The sequence below is a fragment of the Pleurodeles waltl genome, chromosome 12 (assembly GCF_031143425.1).
Source record: "Pleurodeles waltl isolate 20211129_DDA chromosome 12, aPleWal1.hap1.20221129, whole genome shotgun sequence".
In the NCBI taxonomy this organism is placed as follows: Eukaryota; Metazoa; Chordata; class Amphibia; order Caudata; family Salamandridae; genus Pleurodeles; species Pleurodeles waltl.
In genome coordinates, this window is record NC_090451.1 from 539,940,848 (window position 1) to 539,965,891 (window position 25,044).

The following is a 25,044-nucleotide window of genomic DNA, read 5'->3' on the forward strand; positions in this document are numbered from 1 at the left end:
CACTCCAAAGAACCAGGTGCAGACCGCATTCTTGTCACCACCATAGCTTAATGTTTGCTACTGCGCCATGATTGGTTTCGGCCACTAATTGGCCTTGATCACAGATGCACAATGCCATTTACCGATATTTAACTTTCCCATGTGATTAACAAAAACAAAAAGACTGTTCACCTTTCCCTGTTTAAAAACATATGTACTCCATATATACATTTTCTTTCATGCAACTTAGCATTTCGAGCATAATTAATTGGTTTGAACAATCTCAAACAGTAACGCTGACAGCAGCCAGAGCTGGTGAAGTAGCTGGTGGAGCGGGGTGAGGGAAAATAAAAATAAAAATATGCACCTGCCACCTCGCCTCTGCCGCTCCACCGCCTCGGTGCTTCCTTTGCTCCCCTCCCCACCCAATCCAATCCAATCCAGAAGCTTCTCTCATGCTGTTACACAGCATGAAAGAAGCACGGGGTTGCCTGAGCGGGCTGATGTGCCGCTCAGGGAGGGAGTGGGAGCCTGCCCTTGGTCTTCACCCTGCTGTGAAATACTGCTAGGGTGGAGCGTTCTAAGTGTGCATGTCAGTTTGGCCAGTTTCAGGCGGCCAGACAAACTGACATGGGCACTTAGAGTGCACCACTAGCCTGCCTCCCTTCTGACGCGGAGGATGCTGGCCCCACCCCACTCTAGACAGCAGAGAAATAAAATAATGTAATATAATTTTATTTTTCTGCTGCCTTATTAGCAGTGGGGCGATCCTCCACCACCATAGCGGGGGGCCTCCCCTGTTCATAAACATCATCAAAAGTATCATATTCCAGTCACGATTTTAGAATTTATTAAAAAAAAAAAAAAAACACAGCTAATAAAGTGTATTATCGAGTATCAAGCAAAATTCAAACATGGGGGGGCGGAGTCATGATCACTTCCGTTCCTATAATCACCATTTTATTTTCAATGCCTAGCAAATCTGGAGCATAGGAATAAGGTAGTATCTGAATCAAAACTTTATCACTTGACCCCCAACATTACTTTGTAACTTTCTAATCACTTTTGACTACTATTGCCCTTCCTTAAACATTCATTCTCACATCATTGGATATTGGGTTAGTTTCACATATTTTGTGCACTTAAATCTCACCCAAGTGAGTTATTTTTGTGTGCCAGTGAATACTTATGATTATCTTCAGTAACTTGAGATGTCAGATATTACGTCCCAGTGGGTATTCATCACATATCACCCCATAGTCTGCCCTGCTCTGTTAACTTTAATAAGTGTAACTTCCTACTGCACTACACAATGTCTATTGGTTGTTCTCATAGGCTTCCTAAATTTAACTCCCCCATTTGATTATTGAAGAAACATATATATGAAATCTCACATGTCTCTTTCACCACTAAAGAAACCAGTCTCCTATAGTTACCTCCTGCTACATAAATTTGTATAACACTTCCTTTGTGTTGAGGCCCTTTGTTATTTTGCTGTCTAAAAGCACAATATACCCGCTCTCCAACTGTCAAGTTTCTCTCTCTATCACCTCCTCTAATCCCTACTGGCACTGCATATATCACTTAGTATCTCAAACTATTCACATCATTTTTATGCACTTCATATACAAGTCCCACCACTGGGTAAGACCAGTCCTTGTTTTTAGATGCTGGAGAATTATCTTGTGCATCTGTAGCTAGGTGCTGCCTACATAACTCACGCCATACTTCCATTGCAACACCTTTTTTGCAATGATGTGATCCCTTGATGGCTTTCGGCTTTCTATAGGATCGTGTTTTCATTTCCTCCATATCTAAACCAAATTTACAGGATGTGCATTTTGACACTTAAGGAAGCCCTTCCTTGGCTGCAGCCAATTGGTGTTTCTTTGTATTTCTGGACTGCTCTACATCAAGGAGTCTCTCATTGAGTGTGCTTTATGAAAGGTAATCACTGGGTAGTTAGGTAAACTATAAATAAACATATATAAACAAAAGTAAATATATAACTAAATATATAAATACAAATACACACACATATATATATATATATATATATATATGCACTCAAAAACAAAGTTTACAGGGACGTTATAGTTAGGAAATAGAAATAAAAAAAACAAATTCACTTAAAAAAAAAAACAACAAAGGTTACAATGACGTTATATTTAGGCTCACATTTATAACATACAAAACCATAGAAATTCATTTGTTATAGTTATTTCAAGTAGCCATAACTTGTGCCCTAAGGTAACTATAACTTGCGCCCATGCCCTATACATTTAGAGTGCACAGTTGTGCGGGAACGTGTTCCCAAAAACTCCCAGTCTCATGATAAAAGACACCAGAATAGATTACGTTACGTCTTTTTCCTACCTGGGGCTCATGTTTGACGCAAAAGGGACGTGGCAAGTGGTAATTAGAACCAGAGGGCTACATTTCCAGATAACTATTGCAGCCTTATGCAATTTTGCTTGCAAGGTTTGTAAGAAACCCCCAAGGGAGATACTAACAGTGTCTAAGGTAACATTTATGTCAAAAGCCATGTACATGGCTGACCTTTGGGGGATGTAAACAATGTCTCCCTACAGTTGATAGAGAACTCCTTCCTGAAGTATCTTTTTTCTCTCCCACATAGTAGTCCATCACACGTATGCCACTCGGAATTAGGGGTCCCGCCAATTTTAAACCTAGTCAAAACCCAACCGATCTTGCTATGGCACAAGATATGGACTTGTGAGTATACAAAGCTGAACCAAGAGATTGCCTCAGGCCCTCTAATGTAGGAAAAGTAAAATGGTTGGAATATATAACAAAATAAGTGATCTAGGACACCCAGACTACTACTATAACCCAGAAACACTACGAACTGTCAGTAGAAAAAACTAGAGAAAGACTGCTTGTCACATCTAGAGGAACTAAGTCTAACCACTGAACTGCTTAAACCAAGTGCTCTTGAAAACCAGCTGATCTTAACCTCACCTGGGATGCAACTATCTCTAAAGGAGGTGAGCAACGAACAGCACAGATTCGTTTTGACCAGGTTTAGGTTAGATCTTTTTCATCACTTGGTGAGTTTTCCAACCATAAACGACTGGTCGAGGCCTATGGACAAATGCCCGTGTGACATGGCCACTGACCAAAGTTCTTCCCATAAGATTCTATTCTGCTCACTGTATAACTCACCAAGAAAGATACTATTGCTGCCATTAATGAGATCCATGAACTTGAGACAATGTCAACCAGCTTATGTGTTCCTACAGTCTTTGCCAACCATATACATCTGTAACATCACATCTTAACTAGTATGGGCTATCCTGAGACACAGAAAAATAATACATTTTGCTAGCGACTGAAGTAAATTCTATAACTATTGCCACATGCAACCTGCTGCGTGATATTAATAATTTTTACTGTTTTATTCCTTGTTTTTTATGATATTATTCTGAACAGTTAATGTGCATCTATATATAAGTATTTTATTTTCCTTTTAATATTTTTTGCACAGTTTTTAATTACAAAACACTGTATTTTACAGGTTTTTTTTGTCTCAAAACTATCCATTCTAGCAGAGTCTTAATGCTTTACTTATATGTTTGGTTCGTGGTTAATGTATTGATTTTGTTTCCTGTATGTATGCTTTTATGGCAAAGTCTGTCGAACAAAGCTTATTTAATTGCACAGTTTTTGCTCAAATATTTTACTGCAAATATTACACATATTATCACTGATGTTATCTAAGATGTCATGAGGTGATTAGCAGTGTATGGCGAGGGCGCAAGTTACTGTTAGCTCAGGGGCGCACCTTATAGTTACTTGAAATAACTAACTATAACATGTGAATTTCAACTCACCCAGGGAGGTGGGGGTCTCCTAGGCCTAGGGACATGCAGAACCCCACATTTATTTTACATGTAGCCCTGAGGAGGCAGTGGTCCAGAGGGCTTTTCCTTAATTATATGTCATCGAGGCCTGGTCCACCTAGGGGCAACCGTAAAAGCAAGCACATGTTTTTTTTAAAAAAAAATTTATGGGAAAATTTGCGAATTATCTCAAATTTTGCCATGAATTTTTAAAAAAATGCTTTTTTCGGGCCCTGGTGAAGTCACTAGGGTGACCCCTGCACCAAGGCTAGGATGTTAGGGTAAATGTACACTGCCTCCTTTTCTTTTTACATTTGTTTTTGAGACTCGGCTGAAGCCAAGTCTCAAAATGGCTGCCAACACTTCCTGGTTGAAGTGTTGACAGCCAATCAGATCTCACCACAAGATCGGGAGGATTTGCAAAGTGTTTATGCCTCTACATATACAAATTTGGTTTTCCTTTAATTTCTCTAAAGCTACTGAATGGAGCTACTGAGCGTTCGCCACTAGGTAGTTATAGTTAGGAACTAATTTCTATAGAAAGAGAATTTTTTGTTTTACCTAGAACTCTGGTGCCGCTTGACTAATCTTCAGGAAAGTTTCAAAACGTATTCTTTGCTAAGTTCACCTTCTATCTTGAAAGTTTAGGGGTGATATGTTAATTGGGGGCAGAGAAAACGGGGAGAGGGGAGTCCCCGAAACAGGTCTTAATCATTCATTTTTCCACAGGACCCTTAGACACGCCAACCACTGAATGGAATTACACCAAATTTGGCACAAGGTTACATTCTGTAACTCAGATCACGCTTTTTGCGATTTGGTGCTAATTCTTTAAGTAGTTTGAGAGAAATTTAAGACCAAAAAATATAGATATATAGAGACGCGGATCTTCCGAAGATGAAACTTTCCCTGCGCTGATATCTGATTGGCTGCCAACACTTCAGCAAGGAAGTGTTGGCAGCCATCTTGGGATTCAGCTTCAGCCGAGTCCCCGGAAGATGAAAAAAAAAAAAAAAACAGTGGTCAGGGGGTTGAGTCATCCTGACCCCCTTGCCCTGGTACTGGGGACCCTGAGGGACCCCGCCAGGGCTAAAAAGCATTTAAAAAATAAAAAAAAAAAATCCGCAAATGGATCTGTTGAATTTTCATCTAATTGTTCCCAGGTGGGCCAGGTCCCGGGGGCATCATAGAGGAGGGAGGCACTCACGCACCCTTCCTTGGGCTTTAGTAAGCCCTAGGAACCGCCACCTCTAAATTAGGGGCAGGGGCAAAAATGTTTTTTAATAAGTAGGGAAGGCCCGATGGCCCACCCCGCGCCCTGAGGACCACGACCCCTTGGGGCAAATCTTCAAAAAAATAGAAAGGGGGTCCCCTGCAGTGCCAGGTAGCCCATAAGGGCATTTTATTATAGATTAAAAAAAATTTAAAAAAGTAAATAAAAAAAAAATATGTAGGGACCATAGAGGTGTCCTTGCAGGCTCCCTCGTGGTCCCAGAAAGCCCATAAAGGGCAAAAAATGATTTTTTTTTTAAAAACGTAGCTGCGACCTTCACACTGAGCTTTGGGGGTTCAAGTCAGCTGGACTCATTACCATTTCTTATTTCTTCTTTTTTTTTTTATTAAATATATATATTTTTTTAAATAATATACATTTTCCAGTTTAAATTGGATAGAATATCTCATTCTAAGTATATCAGACATCAAAGCCTAAAAAAACTCTCTCTCCCTTTCTTTCAATCAATTCCCATTCACACCCACTCAGACACTCACGCACCCACTCACAGACCCGTTCAGAGCCTCATGCACTCAGAGCCCCAGTCAGACCCTCACGCACCCAGTCAGATAATTACACACCTCCTCAAATTGTCACACACCCACTCACAGACCTGACACCCTCATGCACCCACTCAGACCTGCGCACTCACTGACGCACCCACTAAAACACTGATGTATGCACTTACACCCAGACAATCTGACAGCCACTCTCAACCCCAGATGCACCCTATCAGACCTATTCTCACACCCAGAAAGGTTGTGGACAACTCACACCATGCATGGCCAAAGGGCAATGCGCAACATGGGGTGGGTGGTTTGGGAGGTTGGCTGCAGGGTCTGCCTGCAGGCCAGGTCTTGTGGGCAACCTCCACATGGGTACATGGGTGAAGGCCGTGCAGGTTGTAAGGGTGGGTGATTATAGGAGGTTGGCCACAGGGCCTGGCCTACTGCCACCATGCACAGCCTAAGGCTGTGCATGGAGGTGGTTAGTATAGTAACGAAAATTATTATGCGTTAAAAAAACATAGAAATTCACCGAGAAGAACAAAGGTTACATGGACGTTACAGTTATGTTCTGAATTTAGTCGTACAAAACTGTAGAGAATTCAGCAGTTGTAGTTACCTGAAATAACTAACTTGCGCTCCCATAATGCACTGCTTAGGACCTCACATATTACATCACTCATGACATGGTCAGTGACATCACTGATGACATCATCCAGTGAGTGTAAGTGGTTGTATCGATGTGTGAGTGGGTGAATTAGTGGTTGAATCATTTGCTTTATAGAAGACTGAATGGATGTGTAAGTTTCTGAATGGGTGAGCAAGTGACTGTGTGAGCCTTTGCATTTCATTTAGTGAGTGGGTCTGTGTGTGGCGTTAGGTGTGAAACAGTGGCTGTGAGAGTGGTTGTCTGGGTAAGTGAATTTGTGTCACTGTATGGGCGAGTTAGTGAATGTATGGGTGAGTTAGTGAGTGTCTGAATGTTTGTCAGTATAATTGAGTGGCAGTGTCACTGAGTGTGTGTGGGTGAGTCAGTGGGTGTATGAGTGGCTGCATCCTAAATTGGGTGGGTGTCAGTTTTTATATAGGATAGTGAGTGGACATGTCAGAGCGTGTGTTGGTCAGTTAGTGGCTGTGTGAGTAGCTGCATGGGTGACTGAGTGGGTATGTGAGTGCCTGTTCATGTGAGTGAGTTGGTGTGTGGATAGTTGTATAGTTGAGTGAGTGTGTGTGTGTGTGTGTGTAAGTGACTGTACTGATTAGTCAGTGACTGTATGGGTGAGTGTGTGGGTGTTAGTGTTTCTACAGCCGATTGACTGGATGTGTCACTAGATGAGTGATCTATTACTGGGCTGCATGAGTTATTGTATGGGTGTGTGAGTGAGTGAGTGTAAGGGGTTATGAGTGGGTGTGCAAGTAACTATATGAATCTGTGAATACCTTGGCTAGTAGTGTATGGGTCAGTGAGTGGTTGTGTCAGTGGTTGTTTGACTGAATGAATGTATATCACTACTTTTATGCGTCTCTGGATAAAGATATGAGTAGGTGTGAGTGTATATATACAAGTTTGTATCAGCAAATGTGTGGGTGTATGACTGTTTATGTGGATGATGTCATCAGAGGTGTCATCAGTGATGTCACTGACCATGTCATGAGTGATGTAATACGTGAGGTCATAAGCAGTGCATTACGGGAGCGCAAGTTAGCTCAGGTAACTAACTGCTGAAATTCTACGGTTTGGTACGAGTAAATTCAGAACCCAACTATAATGTCACTGAACCTTTCAGTGAATATATATATTATATTTTTCACTAAAAAAAACAAAGGTTACAGGGATGTTATACTTAGGTTCTGCATTCACTCGCACAAAACCATAGAAATTCAGCAGCTATAGTTGTGGTTATCTGTCAGGAATAAGGCCAGGTGCGGTCCAGGACGTTTGCCCGAAATTCCGCTGCGCAACTCTGCAGCGCTTTATGCGCACCAATGGTCATCCCCGCTTGTTCCAAGAATGGCCATCAGCGTCGTCTGCCCTGTGGTAAAGCTCACATAGCTGCAGGTTCAGGGTATTGGTGGACAAGATGCACTTATCAGTGCTATCCTACGAAGGGACTACATTTCCCATGTTTTTAGAGGCAGCAGCCATCTTGGGGTGTGGCAGGCCTATAAAGCCCAGCCACACCCAAGCACGTTGCTCACTAACTTGAAGACTTCGATGCAGCCAGACCTCGTGGAGGTTTCTCTGGAAAGGTCCAGAGTTTCTGAATGGCAGAGCATCGTCTAAACAAAGTCCATGGTGCATCCAAAAACGAGGTCAAGATAACATGCACATGTAATTTATGGTGTTTCTGTTCACAGATGTAAAGCGCTTTTTGGGCTCAGTGATTCAAAGTGTTTCAGTTCACAGAGATAACGCGGTTTGTGCACACGTAATTCAAGGTGTTTCCGTTCACAGATCTAAAGCGCTCTTTTGGCTCAGTGATTCCAAGCGCTTCAGTTCTCAGACGTAAAGCGATCTGGGCATGATAATTCAGGCGCTTCAGTTCCCAGATATAAAGCGCTTCAACTCCCGGAAGGAAAAGGTTCTTGGCACAATGATCTAAGTGATTTAGACAACTTGAGTAAAAGCGCTTTCTGGTGTTATTAAGTAAGGCGCTTTAGGTTTTAATGAGTAAAACCTTTTGACATTTATTATTATGAATGTGAAAGTATTTTGGCGATGAACCAAAGTTTTCATTGCTCTTTGAATAACTTAAGATATGAAAAAACATACTTAAGTCTTTGAGATTTTCTAAGTCATGATCAAAGGTTTATGTTGTGAATACATAAATGTTACAAGATTGATATTCTGTGTAAAATCATAATGCAACGTTCTTGCCATCTCTTGAATCTGAGGTTGTGTTTTACAAGGGGCTTCGCCCGCATTTCAGAAGAGGTCTCCACCTGATATCTCGGAGACACATTTAGTCAAGAGTCTATAAATGATTTACATTTTCTATGAATGAGTAAATGCATATTGTTCTAACCTTTCCTTTTCAGATCTCTCTCTCCCTGCTGTTCCCTTCCCTAATTCCCTCCCCCCTCGCCCTGACTGGCTTCACCATAACTCTGTGCTATAATAGCTTTCTGAGTTGGTGATGCCGGGAGGTGGGCCTTTTGTTCAGCAACGTACAGTTCCCGAGGAAAGGACCTCGTGACATTTTCTTAAGTAACTATAGCTCGCACCATAAGGAAACTATAACTTGTGCTCCCGCAATGCACAGTTTTTTTATCAATAATTTTATTGCAAAAGTTGCAGTGATAATAGCAATAATGCCATGGAAGGTGTCATCAATGTATAATAACTAGCTGTGCGTCAGGAGGGCGGGAGTTACAGTTACTTGAATTAAACGTAACTATAACTGTTGAAGTTCTATGGTTGTGCGCAGGTAAATTCAGAACCTAACTATTATGTCCCTGCAACGTTTGATTTTTTTAAAGTAAATTTCTATGTTTTTTTTTTTGTTTTTTTTTAGCACACCTGCTTATATAACCACTACTGTGCTCAGCCTTTGGCCGTGCACGGTGGTGGTTTGGCCACAGGGCCAGGTCCTGAAGCCAACTCTGCTGCATGCACCCAAACCCAAGCTGCGCACCACATGGGGTTGGGATTCAGTGGGTGGTTTTTTTCCATTTTTCTCTGGATCAGTGAATCTTCCGCAAATTTACACAGGTGGCTGTGCTGAAACACACTGCGGATCCACAGGTCGGCCAAAAAAGAAACCTAAAAAACTGGCCAATTTTTTGCCCACAAGACTCCTATGTGCCTATGGGGTCAGGATTACCTGTACCTGACCCCTTTGATTTTTCTGCACTCTTCTTTTTCCACCCCCCCATCCGATGCAAACAAAATGGCGCCGAAACTTTCTATCAGGTTGCCGCCATCCAATCAGGACCCTACCCGGATCCGCATCGCTATATATCTTTATTTTCTAACCTTCAATACCTTTTTTTACTGAACAGATTTACACCAAACCCCAACTAAAAAATCTGTGTACTCACAGATCTAGCTTCCTGACAAATTTGGTGCAATTCCGTTTAGTGGTTTGGGCTGCAGACATGTCTAAAGACATTGGGGGAAATGCATGGGGAAAACACATTTTGGCATCCACCCCCCCCCCCCCTTTTTTTTCTCAGCCCCTGCTTGACGGACCACACCAAACCTTTCAAGTCAGCAACTGAACCGACTGCCATATTAATGTTGAAAATATTGTGAAGATTCCTCAAGCAGTGCCAAAGTTATTGCTAAAACAAATTACACTTTTCCTATGGAAACCTGGTCCTAACTAGATCTACCTACTATTTATATATTATTATATGTATATATATTATTAATAATAGATATAGATATATGAGGCACTGTGGAACAGCAGCAAAGGAGACAGGGTAAAAAGGATTTTAACAAATTAAGAAGCAATGAACAGTTCGAATAAATATAATAGAAAACTGTAAGATGCGATTTTTAAAATCTAAATATACATATTTATTTAAATGTATACACTGATATACTATGTCGTCAATTGCACAGATACCACCGTAACAAGCATGATACACATGCCCACTGCAAAGCAAAAGCTGGCAATGTTTTGCATTTGGTGTGATCATGACCTTTGATGAGCTTATTGGTGGTGAGATGTTGTCTGAAGTGCTGGCAAACACCATTAGGTCTACTGCAGGTCTATTTCCACTGTTTGTTCTCCTATGCTACTCTATGGAAACTCATGAATCACCCAGGAGGATGCATGACCCAAATCTCCTGTGACAAAGGGATGAATGGCTATGTACTAGATTAGATAGTACAAAAAAAATGATTATGATACTGATTGTGAAAATTACTTGGTGAATACAGTAGGTTGCACCCCTTCTCACCTGGCACCTAGTGTGTTGCATCTATTTCATACATTGTCAGTCTTAAATGAGTATTGTAGTAAAGCTGTATGATGTATATGGGATGTCTATATGCCAAAAGAAATAGGCAGCACAGGAACAAGTACAAACGTAAATGCAAATACATGGCAAGTACACTAATGGTTCAACATCTGAAACCCAGCTAATACATGGTCGCTGCTTTGTATTGATTACTTGCAATATACCATCTTTTATTCATTATGTATACATGTTAACCCCAATGTATGGTTTACCAAACTGTTTATAGCTTGGGTATGCTTGCTCAATTTGCTTAAATATTCTAAATAAAACAAATGCTACATTACAGTTGGTTTGCATTGATTTATTTATGTTCATGTTAAATTATTTTTCTTTTCCTGAGCAATGTACACTATTAGTTTTTTGTTGAAAATGTGTTACATCAACTAAAATATTGTATTTTCCCCTTAAACTTCTTTAAACGTAATCACTAAGCTTACATTTCAGTGGAGACTATTATATTGTTCCAATGGGCCATTACGAGCTGATGAACAATGAAGAAGAAGTTACTCACTTTGAGTGACGCCTTATATGGTCAAGACTATGTTGAGTTGCAGATTCCGTACCTTTGAATTTCCCAGGCATCAGACTAGATCCAGAAGATTTTTGTGAGCAGTACCCCTGCACACCGGTAGGTGGTGTGGATCAGCTCCACCTACGTTGGTGTCCCCGCCAGAAGTGAAGTCACAGTTCCCATATAGGCGACACCCATGCGCGCGGACGTCAGTTACTTTTATGACTTTCCATGCCAGAAGCATGGAGCCATAAAGTGCACTGACCACTGGTTTGTGAACAACTAGGGTCCTGAAAGAGATCAACCCTATCACAAGAAATCCGTTTGTAGAGTGAAGAGGATGGGTGGGTTGGTAAGAAATTTGTGGCTAGATACAGTCTCTACCAGATAAGGCGTTACTTACCTTAAGTAACTTTTTCATCTGACAGAGACCTCTAGCTGTAGATTCCTTAACTTTGAATATATACACAGGCCATATCAGGGCCACTGTCAATGAAACCGCAGTGCCCAGTAAGTCTGTAGTGTGAAGTACACATTGTATTGTGAACTCTGCTGCATCCCTCTGAAAGGCAACAGCCTGGGGGAGTATGGCCTGGGCCTCCTCCAGGATCAGTGGCACAACGTGTGCAACAGTGTCCCACAAAGTGTGGGAGTAATGGAACAAAAGGCTGGCACTATTCCCAGACCACAAAGTAAGGCTGGAAGAAACAAAACAACTTCCTCCCCAAAGATTCCAGCCTTTTGGATTCCCTATTCAGCAGGCAGTAGGAAATGCACCTTGAGATGTTGATACTTGGACCACCAAGCTCTCCTAGGTAGAAAGCTGGGTGAAGAAGTTTAGATCCCCTTGGGCAGAGTGGTGGCAGCAGATTATACTCCTATTCACAGGAACCCCAACTTGGGTTTGGATCAAGTCATCAACAAGGCATCAGCAAGGGCATCATTGAACAGGATTAAGGGTTTGGAAGTGGAAATGCCCCATTGTAACAACTCTGCCAAGATGTTAGTCTTGCCTGCCACTGAGGGCAGCTGAAGGTCAAGGACCTCAGCAGCCCTCCGCACCACCATCGCATATGAAGCTTTCTCCTCCGTAGCCTCAGTAGGGTGAGATAGCAGACCTATAGCTGGAGACATATTCAGTACATTGACTTCACCTAGGTCCTCACACCAGTCCATAGTGGGGTCTTCTCTGAAGGGCTGGTATTCTGCAGAGTCCAGCGACCACACCCATTCCTTTCCGAAGCCTAGACCAAGGGAAGAGGGCTTAGGCTCTAACCTGGGAAGCAAGGGTCATGCCAGTGTCGGTGGGAACATCGACTTCAGGGCCGGGAAAGGTCAAGTTGGTATGACCTGTGCAAATCCTGATCCAAAAATGGATCCCTGGGGGCCAAATGAAGCCAAGGCAGAAGCCACCGGCTCGGAACCAGATAGGGCACCATTCTGATGCCGCAGGGCCCGAAGGTGAGTCTGAAGGGTCGGGCTGCTAAAAAGATGAGATGCATGGCCTCATAAAACTCTTTCAGTTTGGTGGGAATAGCTCCAGCTCCCAGAAAGTTGGGGAGGCGTAGAGTCGACCCAGGCTCCAAAGAACCAGGCCCTGAATGTTGACGCTCCTTCATCTCATCAGCTGATGGACGAGGCAAAGTCAGAGACCTCTTTGTCTTCTTGTGCCTCGACTACCCAACTGTACTGAGGACCTGGAGTGGGACAATCACAACTTTGGGCTCTGCAACTGGTCCCAGGACCTTCCTCTCAACCGAGAGCTCTATTTGCACGGGCCACATGAGCTAAACAGACTGTTCCCTCAAAGTCTTCAGGTGCATGGTAAGGTAATCGGTGTACGACTTGAGTTATGGTCATGCTCCTGACACCACAGGCAGATAAGGTTCGGGTCCACCACAGACTGACTGGCTGGCTGATGAAAGGTTATGCAGGGCTTGAATCCTGCATGGGTTGAAGGTTACCCCATTTCCATAATAAAACAATTAAAAAGGAACTGGCTGTAATACAGCCTGTGTGCTTTTGAGTTGCATCCACTAACATTGATGAACCATCCCTATGTATTAGAGACTTCTAGCTGCAGATTCCTCACTGTTGAATTTCCCAGGCGTTAGACTAGTTACGGAAAATTATTGTAAGCAGAACCCGTGTGCCGATAGGTGACATCGATCGGCTCCACGTGTGTTGTGCGCTCCAAAAGTGACATTGCTGTTCGTATATAGGCACCACCCAGGTGCGTTGATGTTAGTTCTTTTCTTTCAAAGCCAGCCAGCGCTGACCGGAGAACAGCTGCTCGTCAGTCATTTTTCACTGGCTTGTTTTGACATTTTGTTGATAATTTTTGAGGATTTCCTCCTGATATGTTAAAACAGATGCTGTCATATGAAGAAAATGGAGCGTAGGTAAAGTTCTAGCACTTACATCCCGCTCACGTTTCTTCAATTGCGAAGCCAGCAATTTTACATGATACACCCAAAGTCTTTTTTTACTTACGTTTCCAAAAGGATTTGGGATATGAATTCCACATACAACATTCACAAAGTAATACCTAAAACAAAATGTGAAATCAACAACAGAGCAAATAGTGATGAAATAACTAAACAGACTAGAAAATATTTTTCAGAAATTCTTCCAGGTTTTGTGGAACACTCTAGTGAGTCACTGGAGGACAAGGGTTTCCTCCTGCTTAGGATCCACCAGCAACTAATGACTAGCTCTGGCTGGGACTCTTAACTCCATGGGAAGAATACACAATGCTAGCTGGGTGTGTTGGCATCCCTTCAACTTTTCAACATCAGTGGGTCTGTTGAGTGAGAGATGAGATCCTAAGTCTTTTGTGGATCCTCTAGGTAAAGAGCCCTTATGAGAAGAGGTATATTCACATAATTGTCAGTGCCTCAAGTAATTTTGTCAGAGCTTCAACCTTTACCGAAAATAGTCATAAAAAGTGCTTTCTAGCTCTGACCTGCATATCATTTTTAGCCAGTCAATATGGAAGACAAAAGATAAAAAGATAATTGTTTAAAGCAGACATTCTAAATACTAATATAACAAACAGGATGAACTACTGCCTAGAATCCTTTGTGTTTTAAGAGATTAGAGAATGTTGAGGGAGATCAGGAGGTTGGCTGAAGAGCTGAAACATTTTAAAGGATCAGAAGAAGTTAGCAAGGATACAAAGAGAACAGCACGAGAAAATCAGGGGAGGGATTAGGGGTAGGAAGACAGTTATATCAATAAACCAAAAGTTAATGTGTGAGAGGGAAAACACTGATTTTCAGTAGATAGAAACATTTAGTTTTACAGATTTGGTAATACAGCAGACGAGAAATGTTTACATACCTAAGCTATGGCCATTCTTTGTATAAAAGCAGGTGTTGTTGATAAGGTTCACACAACAGCCAATCACATCTCCGGTGGTGAAAGTTGGGCCATAAGGCTGACCAGTTCCAGAGGAACAGAAGGAGTGCCCATCGTCACCATGGTAACCATATGAATGTTTGTCCCAACCTGGAAAGAAAAGAGATGATATAACAATTCTCGGAGGATGAGCTGGGGTTTTGGATTGGAAGGTATGGATGGGATGAAAGCTATTAACCCACTGTGTGCATCGAACAGCTTAAAGACATCCCAGGGCTTCCCCCGTAGGTGGGTGCGAGCAGGCCCACTGTGTGCGTGGAGGGCTCCAAGATGTACAATGGACACCTACTGAGAAAGTGCTGGCGCCCCCCCTCCCGCTGGCAGCCTGCAATATGCGCCCCCCCAGGGATGACTGCCACTACTGCCCCCTCCCACGGTGATCTGATGACATCAGCACGCACAAGTCCTCAGAGCAGGAGGAAGGCGCTGGACGCCATTTGCTTCCAGGGCCGGAGGAGATGGGAGGTAACTTTTCCTACTGGGACGGGTTGGGGGGCTGCAAAGAGACACCAGCGGGAAAGGAAAGTTTTTTTCTTTCCCCCTGTGTGTCTCTGCCGTGCATTCTTGCTGCATGATTGAGGGCAGGGCCTTGATCATGCAGCAGGAATGTGACCACCTGCACAAGAGATTGTTTTTATTTTTGCTTGCAGGAGCAGCCCCTTTGGCAAGTGCCACTCCAAATACACTAGGCATTGTTCTGGCTGTTTTTTCCTTGGGCATGGGTCGCTCCCATTGCGGGAGCACATTTTTCTGCATACTTTTGGCTTTTTTCCCAACCTCCCTTAAAGAAAGATCGGCCGTATTTTGAGGCCCATCTGCCCCCAAGAGGCAGAAGACCACTGAACACCAGAGACGTGGGGGGCGGTGGTGGATTGGCGCTAGGCTGGCAGTGCGCGTGGACTGGCATTCAGCTGGCAGTGCGAGTGGACCTGGCGCCTGACTGGCAGTGCGCGTGGACTGGCGCCTGACTGGCAGTGCGCGTGGACTGGCCCCTGACTGGCAGTGCGCGTGGACTGGCCCCTGACTGGCAGTGCGCGTGGACTGGCGCCTGACTGGCAGTGCGCGTGGACTGGCGCCTGACTGGCAGTGCGCGTGGACTGGCGCCTGACTGGCATTGCGCGTGGACTGGTGCCAGTCATGTGGAAGTATGAAAGTGATGGGCCCTCAAAGGGCACTGTATGTTGATGTGAGTCACGTAATGTGCTTAGCCTGTGGCGGGCAGCGTAAACCGACTTTGTGTGTCACGCATGAAAGTTAAGTGAATAGCCTGTAAAGAGATTGGACCCTTGTTGCGGCTTTTACAGCTCACAAGCTCAGAGTCATTGGTTCCATTTTTTTTTAACTTTTAGTTATTAAATGTATTTCATTTATGTGAAATCTCTTGTTAATAAAATGTACATTTTGAACCTTTTCTTACCCTAATGTTAAATCCAACCAGTATGTGTGTACTTAAGGAATAGATGGTTTGTATTTTCAGTCCTTCTCTGTCAGGGTGTACGTTATCTCTAGGGAAAACCTACCAACTCTAGATATTTTCATAAACTAGGCACAAAGGGGAGGACAGGGTGGTTTGCCTTTTGTGGAACGCAATAGGTTTTCTTTCCCGCAATGCCCTGCAAACCTTACAATGTGACTAAAACCACACATTTTCCTTGCATTTCTGTAGCATATCCAGCCAGAATCAGAATGAAACCACAAAATGCCTCCCGCCCAGCATTTCCCTACTTATCCCAATAAAAATGCTACCCCACTGTGTGGTTTGGTCTAGTGCCTGTGACAGGGAATTAACATCAATGGGAGTCTCCGCAAAGAGACCCTCACTGAACTTTGTTTGATTTGTTCTTTTGCAGGCACTAGGTGCATCCACACAGGTGAGATACCATTTTTAATCGGGAGACTTGGGGGGAATGCCAGGTAGAAGGATGTTTGGGTCTACCTGCAGATTCCAGAACTTTGCATCACAGAAACGTGAGAGCATTTTTGTTTTTAGTCAAAGTTTGAGGTTTGCAAGGGATTCTGGATGAAACAAATTTGGTGAGAGCCACGCAAGATAGTCCACGCTGGATACCCCCAAGTGTCTAGTTTTTAAAAATGTACAGGTTCGCTAGGATTCCCTAGATGCCAGCTGAGCTAGGGTCCAATTGGACAGTTTTTGGTGGAAAAATGTGATGCATCCATTTAGCATTTTGGGCCGTTCCCTGTTGTGGCACTTGGCCTATCCACTCAAGTGAGGTACCATTTTTATAAGGAGCCTTGTGGGAGCATAGAACAGTACAACATTTGGTTTGATATTACTAATTGAATTTCACTGCATTTGTCACTTTCAAATGTAAGCCAGTGTATAAGAAAGATAACATTTTGAAATAATACCCTCCAAATCACACGCTAGTACAGGTACCCACAAATTATGAAATGTAGAAATAACCACTACTCCTAAACTCTATACCTTGTGCCATTTCAGAAATACTTACGCTTCCTTGATACCCATTTTTCACTCTGCCTATTTCACAATAAGAATTGGTCTAAACTCTGTACTCAATAAAAAGCCATTGTGCAGTGCAGTTCAGTTGTTTGTTCTGGGTACCTCTGGTTCTTGGAGCACCTACAAACCCTATATATCACCACAAAAAGAAGGGACTAGGGGAGGTAATGATATGTTGCTTTTGTCAATCGGCCATCGTGACAAAAGGTTACAGAGGAAAATGTTGTCACAAGTGCCACATCCTAAACATGTATACAAAATGGGGCGACTTCTTAAAACCATGGCATACAAAATGAAGATTTGGAGGCCAGGTCGCATAGAAATAACATCTGCATAGTGTGGGTATAGCCGAGTCCACCAACATGGGGCGCCCACACCAGTTTGTAGAATGGCTGCTGACTGAACTATTCAATCACCAACGTTTCACTGACAAATTAGTGGTAGAACAAGCGCATCGTTCACTGGGTCCCAAACCCACACCTAATGCCCTTCCACAACACATAATTGCTAGACTGCTCAGCTTTCGAGATCTGGATGTAGCACTCAGGTTGGCCTGTGAATGAGGCCCTTTAAAATACCAAGGTCTGCTGTTGCCCGCTATCCAGACTTTACATTGATCGCCCCGGAGGCCTGCCAGAAATTCTAGGATGTTAAAACATTGCTCAGCAAGAAAGGAATCAGATGGCATGCTATACACTGCCAGACTATGCATGGACATAGGTGGGCGGGCCCACGCCTGACACTCCAGCGGAGGAGCTCACCTTCTGAAAATTGCTCAATGCAAGGACAACAACTCACCCCTGCCTACCCAAGACCCCAGTATGGACAGTTCACAGACATCCTTCAGAGAGGACCTCGTCGAGAGCGGGTGGGGTCCTAATCGGGGCCCAAACCACTGGTTCACCTGCCCTGATGCCCATGCAGAATTGATAAGCTAGGCTCCTATCTCTGATCCATATACAAGAGCACTAATTGGAACTGTTTGTAACCAACTGTTATACTGTTCCACTTTACTGTGACATGTGGGTACCACGAGCTGTGGCGTTACCCCCGTGGTGTACACCAAGTTCTGATGTCATATGCAACGTCTGTTTTTCTATTGTATTCAAAGGGATTCACTGAGCAGTTCCAGCTCCGTGTGGGCGGGGGGGAGGAATGGGTAGTTAGTTGTTCTGTTGACTGAACTGTTTTGTGTTATCGCACTCTACGCCACTCTCTGTGGGGATACACCTGTACCACTAACCTACCTATACAGCGAACGTACTCGCAATCATACCCATGACTATGACACACCTACAGAACATTGCACATCAAACACCATTTCCTGTATCACTTGGAATATGTGGGGCTTGAACAACCCACCGAAAGGCAAGCAAGTATTGACCTATCTCAATAGATCTAGGGCGAAAATTGCCTTTCTCTAGGAAACTCACCTTCCCTCAGGCGAATCTCCTGCCTTTGCCACAACCTGGAGCAACAGTTACTTCTCCAGCTACAGTACCTACATTAGACTCTACTGGGACACACCTCTTCAGCAAATATAAGGCTTCAAGGGTGCTCCATGACATCGGAGACACTTTGTTTATAAGATACGTGGCTCCATTTACACCCTACTACTCCCACATTCTCATTCTTTACTGCCCCACATGCAGTCTGGGTCTGCATGGATCATTGGCTTCTGTCAGTGGATGTCCTTCAGTGGCTCAAAAACATCCACCACTTGCCAATACACTTTCTGACCACTCCCAGGTACAAATACTTCTTGACATCCCCCTTCAGCTAACCCTTGAGAGGAGATGGCACTTTCCCGGCACCACCCTAATGGACAGTCTTTCGCAAGGAACTCAGGGAACCCACCCTAGAATACTTTAAACTGGGTCGGTGGCACACCAGACCACCCTTTGGGAGGCATTCAAAGTGTCCATTCGGGGAGTATGTATTTCAGAACACACAGGTGTCCTTAGAGACATACACTGCAACATTAAACGTGTAGGGGATGAACTTACCAACCTTGATATAGCGGATGCGACATGGGCAGGCATGGCTTAACTGCGTAGATGCTCTCTGCTGATGGTCGAGTTCTGCTCGTTGGCAGAGGAAGAGGCTGCCTATTTGGGCAAGTACACCAGGCCCAGATGGCATTACGGGCACCTTCTATAAAGCATATAAATTTATACTGACTCTGCACTCTCTAAAACTGATTGCCGAGGCCCTCGAGGAAGGAGCACTCCCTACCTTCATTTGTGAGGCAGTGATCACTCTTCCATTGAAACCCAATTAAGAACTCAGACTTTGCCCATCATATTGACCCCTTTCGTTCTTAAACTTTGATAATAAAATATTGGCCAAAGTAATCTCCACGCATGGTGAGCTTCACAAATGTACTGAAACAGTGTTATCTGGATCTCACAATCACATTTACAGGGGTTGAAAGGAATCAAAACTGTGTACTGGGTGATGCAAAACATTTTATTAGAAATAATACCCACATCAAGGTGAAACATGAAGGGGGTCACTACAAGTTTGGCGGTCCAAGGACCACCAAACCTGCGGTGGCGCTCAGACCGCCACACTCCTGGCGGTTCGACCACCAGACTACAACCCTGGCAGTTGGACCGCCAGAGGACAGCCACCACCACCAGGATCATGGATCCCGCCAGTCAGTGTCCTGGTCAGCCATGGCAGCGCTGTGCTCAGCGCTGCTGTGCTGATCACAAGTCCTCTTTCTGCCAGCCTTTTCATGGCAGGGTCCCCAACATCAACGGGCTAGTGGAAAGCCAGTGCCGGGGACTATGGGTGGGGGCGGGGGGTGCTGCACTGCCCATGCCTTGGAGCAGTGAAAGGGGCCCCCCTGCCAGCACCCTCGGAATGCGCACTGTTTCTGTGCGGGTGGAGGTCGCCGGTATGACGCATGCCTCCTTCCCTGCAGCTTTGGCAGTCAGTTGTAATGAAGCCCTATGTTTGGACCTAAGGTGTGGAGTTGAGACAAACAGTCAACTAGGTCACCATGTTTCTGCCCTTCCAACAACAGTCTACAAGAGGTCCGGGGTTTTCATCAGGACAAGAAGGAGTCATAGATCATGTGAAGCTACAGTCCTATGTCATTTTCTGTATATAATGTATAAAAAACAAAAAAACAGGTTGGCTAGTTGCTCTAGTTTAATAAATTGGAGAAGACAAAAACAATGCATGATGAAAAAACAAACACACTTTCGTTACATACCATGGCGACAAACGAAAAAAAAATGTCATCATCTGGTGCAGCAATCACAAAAGCAATATGCCAACACACACACAGCCACACATGTATAAGGTTGAAACAACATTCAGTCATGCTGAGTAGTCATGTCACTTTATATTGAAAAAGGGGAAAAACTGTCAAAAAAAAGTGTACAAAACTGATTGAAGGCAGTGACTGGTAATGGTAACATGACGTTCAAAGTGTAGACACAATAGTACAAGTTGCATGGAGAATGACAGCACAATTAGGAAAGGAAATCTGTGAAGAACATCTAACGTACACAAGACCAAATGAATATGGGACTTAGGAAACCAAAATCTTGAATTAGCAATGAAATACCCTATAAACTTTTCTGAAAGGTGCTGCACCTTTCCCTTCTAGGGTTAGTTCTACTGTTTCTTCCCCATGTTTTAGAAAATTGGTGTGCTTCCTTCAAAGCAGTTGTTTATCCTTACCAACTAGGTACGGTGATGTCAAAAACTGCAATGTTGGACAAATCTGGGATTAAGAACATTTAAAAAAATGTAGGATGTCAGAATGGCTTAACTGCAAGAGCAACTGTGAAATACTAGGGTGGCAGTGTCTCCATTACTATCAACAAGACAACACCATCACCACACTACTAAGTCAACGCTGTGAGACCACCTTGCCAAACAGTCCCTCCACCCCTACCCCCTCCACCTTTAATCATTGCCCAGGTCCCAGTGCTATCCTTAATGTTCTACCTGGAGGGATTCTGGATGGTATCACAATCTGCTTGTAGATTTTGTTTTTCACAAAAAAGTTTTTGATGACCGCAAAATTCTAGCCATTGTTGGAAGATTTTTCTCACCAGTTTCACATAATTTCCTAAGTGATGTAGAGATTGAAATGAGGTGGGCATCGTTTGCCACAGCAGAAAGGTTCACAAAGATAAGTCTTTAACCCTAGCCAGGATCTTTGTAAACCCTGAAAATTAGTGTAAGCAACATTATTGGCAAACATTTTGGGGGTATATAGACATTTTGGGGATATAAAGGAATTGGGCAAATAAAAAGAAAGATTAAGGTTTGTAATCATTAGATGCAACCATGCATGCGTCGTCACTGAATTAAACTTGCTTCTTCACTATAGCATGGCCTGAAATTGCTTTTCCACTGAGGAAATTAACAATCAATGATTAATCTCAGAATGATGCATGCAGATATAATGCTGTACAGAGACAAAGCAGATCAGCATTAAAACACGTTTTCAGATGGAGGGGTGGGAATAACGCAGACACTCATCAGGAGAGCAAACTACCTGAGGCTATGGGGCCTGCCATTGGTCTAGGTTGTAAGGAGCTATCTAAGCCTATTGTTGCTATCATGGCTTCACAGACTATTGCCTCAGTGAATGTGTCTAGGGGCCTCCCTTCTACCTTTCATACCACCTCTCCCAATACTGTGTAGAACCCGCTGCGACAACTACATCTCACCAGCTCTTGGAGCCCCCCTTATTTTAGTACTCATCAGCTGCCAATTTACAAGATGCTAATCGGCCATTGCCAGACCTGTATTACACAAGGGGTGGCAATAATACTGACTTGAATTTACCCCCAGCAGTCTGTCCTCTTGTTGTGGTTCTTGCCAGCATTCCTGGATTCAAACCACAGTATCGAAAATACTGAGCAGTTGATGAACAAGGCCACTCATTGGTTGAACTCACATGTCCGTCATAAATCTAATTTGTTTTCTTTTGTTCTATTTACTCGGAGTTCCCTTGGTTGGCCCCATGAGAAAGGGATTTGAGGGGGTTTTATTATTCTGAATTTTGCTTAACAGTCTTTTCCTGAAGAATTAGTTTGTGCCTCCTATTTGGGCTTAGCATGGCAAAGTAATGCGAAGGTACTACCTCTTGGGTATTTTTATAGGGCTCTGGGCTCAAGGGGCAGGGTGCCAAGAAAGGAGTCTGCTCCTGAGATTAAGCTCAAGTGCTCTTTATTCAGTGCCTGTTACAAATCGATTTTCCTCCTTGGCTAAACCTTGACTGAATGCAATGCCTCTTTCCACCAAGCCTGATGTCGACTGCAGTACAGCCTGTGGATCCAAAATTGAGGTACACAAAAGGGTATGTGATTTGCTATCCATGACAGTCTCAAACCCAGTTGGGGCCTTGGGCCTTAATCAACAATTGGTGTCGCCAGGTCCCATACATAATGTTGAGTTGGAATACAGACAGACTTGCTGCTAAAATCCAGGAGAAGAACTGGGTGGATTTTGTTTTATCTTATGACAATGTCCTTTTACAGGAGACCTGGGCCACAATGTTTCTTTTTAATGATGGCTCTGTCAATTTGTCCCTGCTGTTTCTTCAGGGATTGGAAGGTCCCGTGCCAGGCTTGCAGTCTGGTTTAAAACCTCTCTCAACTGTACTATTTTTCCAATTCCCACACACAGTAGGCTAATTCAAGTATTCTAGATCAAGGGATCTAGTTTTTTTTATCTTGTTTTGTTAACGTTTACTACCATAATTTCTCCACAATGACCAATCCTAATTTTGTTTCTCATTTCAGCTTTATTTGTGATCTATAATTTAGCTATTCCCTTTAAGACTGTAGCCTTAATATTGTACTTCCTGGGGACTGCAATCCTAAACTGGGCTCAGGAGAGGGAGGCTCTGCTCACCTAGATTCCTCAGATTTTTACATTATTACTACAGCCATACCGGCACACTTTAGTGATTGTAGAGGCCTGATGTTATCCCCAATCTGTCTAGGCATGAATTATGTAATCCATGTGAATGGGTTGCCTCTTATTGTCTCTCAACACCTATCCTTTCTGGGAGGGGCAGGTTTGTCGATTATAGATTACATATTTGTCATTAGGAATGTTCTTTGTGGTGGTGGTGTTGGTGGTGGTGGTGGTGGTGGGGGGGGTAGAAGTATGGTAATTCCAAGCAATTTTAGTCATCACAATCCTTTTTCTGTTACTTTGTTTTCTCCGAGGCCCTGCACGTAGTCTACTGCGGTGGGAGGGACACATCTTTTGCCAAGTAGTGATGGATTCAGGTTGGCATGGAAATCTGCCAACCAGCAAAATGTTCAGTGTAGGCTCTGTTTTGAACAACACCTGGATATGCTTTAGGATTTTGGTGTTTGGCTTGCCTCCTCAAGTAGTACTTAAGTTTTTGATATGTTAGGGTACACTATCAAAATTGTTTATGAAGTTGATTTCTCCTACTAAGCTGAGTTGCCATTCCTGCTTTGATAAGGCTTGTAGAGCGGTCCACAGCTGTTTGCAGCGGGCACTGAAAACAACCCCACGGGTTCCGGCTGAGGTTGCCTCTTGCAGAAGTACCTATAAATTAGCCATCAGCAGAAGGAAGGAGGAGCTTAGGGAGGATGTGTGGTGTACCCTGGTCACTTATTTTAAGACCAGAAACATCTGACTGTTTTAGCACACAGTTACTTATAACCTATTGTTTCAAAATGATTCCAATCACATCTGTGATAATATTACTGCAGACTCCTGGGTGGGCTACTTCAAGCAAGTCTATCTTACAACCGACTGTGCTAGCGGCAAGTTTGATATTTGTATGCCCTTTTATCTGTTGGGCCTCAAATTCGCTGTGGAGTTAGTGGCCAATGCTATCTGCAACAGTCCCATACATAAAGGCCCGGGCCTGAAGGAGTATTGATGGACTTACCAAACTAGAGGAACTTTGCACACCTATTTTAACTAACTATACCAACCTAGCCTACCAGACTGGCCTCATGGCACTCTGCGATTATAGTCCCTATTTTATTTTTTTAAAAGGTAATAGGGCCTCCTCCTGCTGTTATAGACCCATTTCACCTTTGGATTCTATTGTGAATGCCAATGGAAGGGACACTCATAACAGAATCATGTTATGGGTCTCAGATAACTATATAATTTCTGACGTCCAATATGGCTTCAGGCATGGTTTGGGTACCCAGGATCAGGGCCCCAACCTCTATTTTCTTATTAATAAATATACTTTGGCCAAAGATGGTCCTTTCTATCTCACCTACATGGACCTGGCTTGTGCTTTGAAAACGTGGTCAGATCCTAACTTTGGGAGTATTAGTGGTCCCTGGGGCTTGACCCTGGATTAGTGTCTTTTCTACATGCTATCCATTACGATCTGAGTGCCTCTGTCAGATATGGGCATAACGGTGAGTGCTCTTAGAGTTTTTACTTTGAACGTGGCATCCGGCATTGCTGCTTCCTAGCACCACTTTTGTTTCTATAGTAGATCAATGGCCTGGAGTCAGCCCTGATAGACAAGGGCAGGGACATGCTGGCCGTGAGTGGCAGGTGTGCCCCTGTTCTTCTTCATGCAGACAATACAATTTTAATGTCCCGAACACCGAATGGTCTTGAGGTCTTGGACTCCTTTGTTGATTTTATGAACAGTTTAGGCCTGAATACAAATTTTGCCAAAACCTTTGTAATGCCTTGTGGACCAAACAATGTGAAAATGTGTTATTCTGCACTGCAGGAAACGCCCAGAAGAGGATATTATTAATTCCCTTAACTGGGGGTCACTTTCGACTCATGAGGGTATTGAGCCACATGTCAGAAACAGAGCTGTCTTAGGTTTTGCAACTTGGTTGGATTTCTCCTAAGTTTGGCTTCAAAGATATGCCGTAAACCCGTAGCGGACTTTGCTGAGATTTATCAAAAGAAATGTGTGGCTATCCTTACTTATGGTTCTGGCCTGTGGGTGTACAAACCTGTCAACAGATTACAGGCTGAGGAAAACAGAGTTAGCAGACGTATCCTCGGGGGCCACCAAGGTCACCAACCTATCCCATCCA

General features: G+C 43.6%; 1 protein-coding gene across 1 annotated transcript in view; it reads right to left on the reverse strand.

Annotated features, from left to right (window-relative positions):
- Window positions 1-25,044, reverse strand: part of RANBP10 (RAN binding protein 10) — a 557,257-nt gene that overhangs the window by 294,367 nt on the left and 237,846 nt on the right. The window contains exon 4 of the mRNA XM_069217570.1: window positions 14,443-14,610. Coding sequence (XP_069073671.1) covers window positions 14,443-14,610 — 168 coding nt within the window. The remainder of the gene's footprint in view (window positions 1-14,442; window positions 14,611-25,044) is intronic.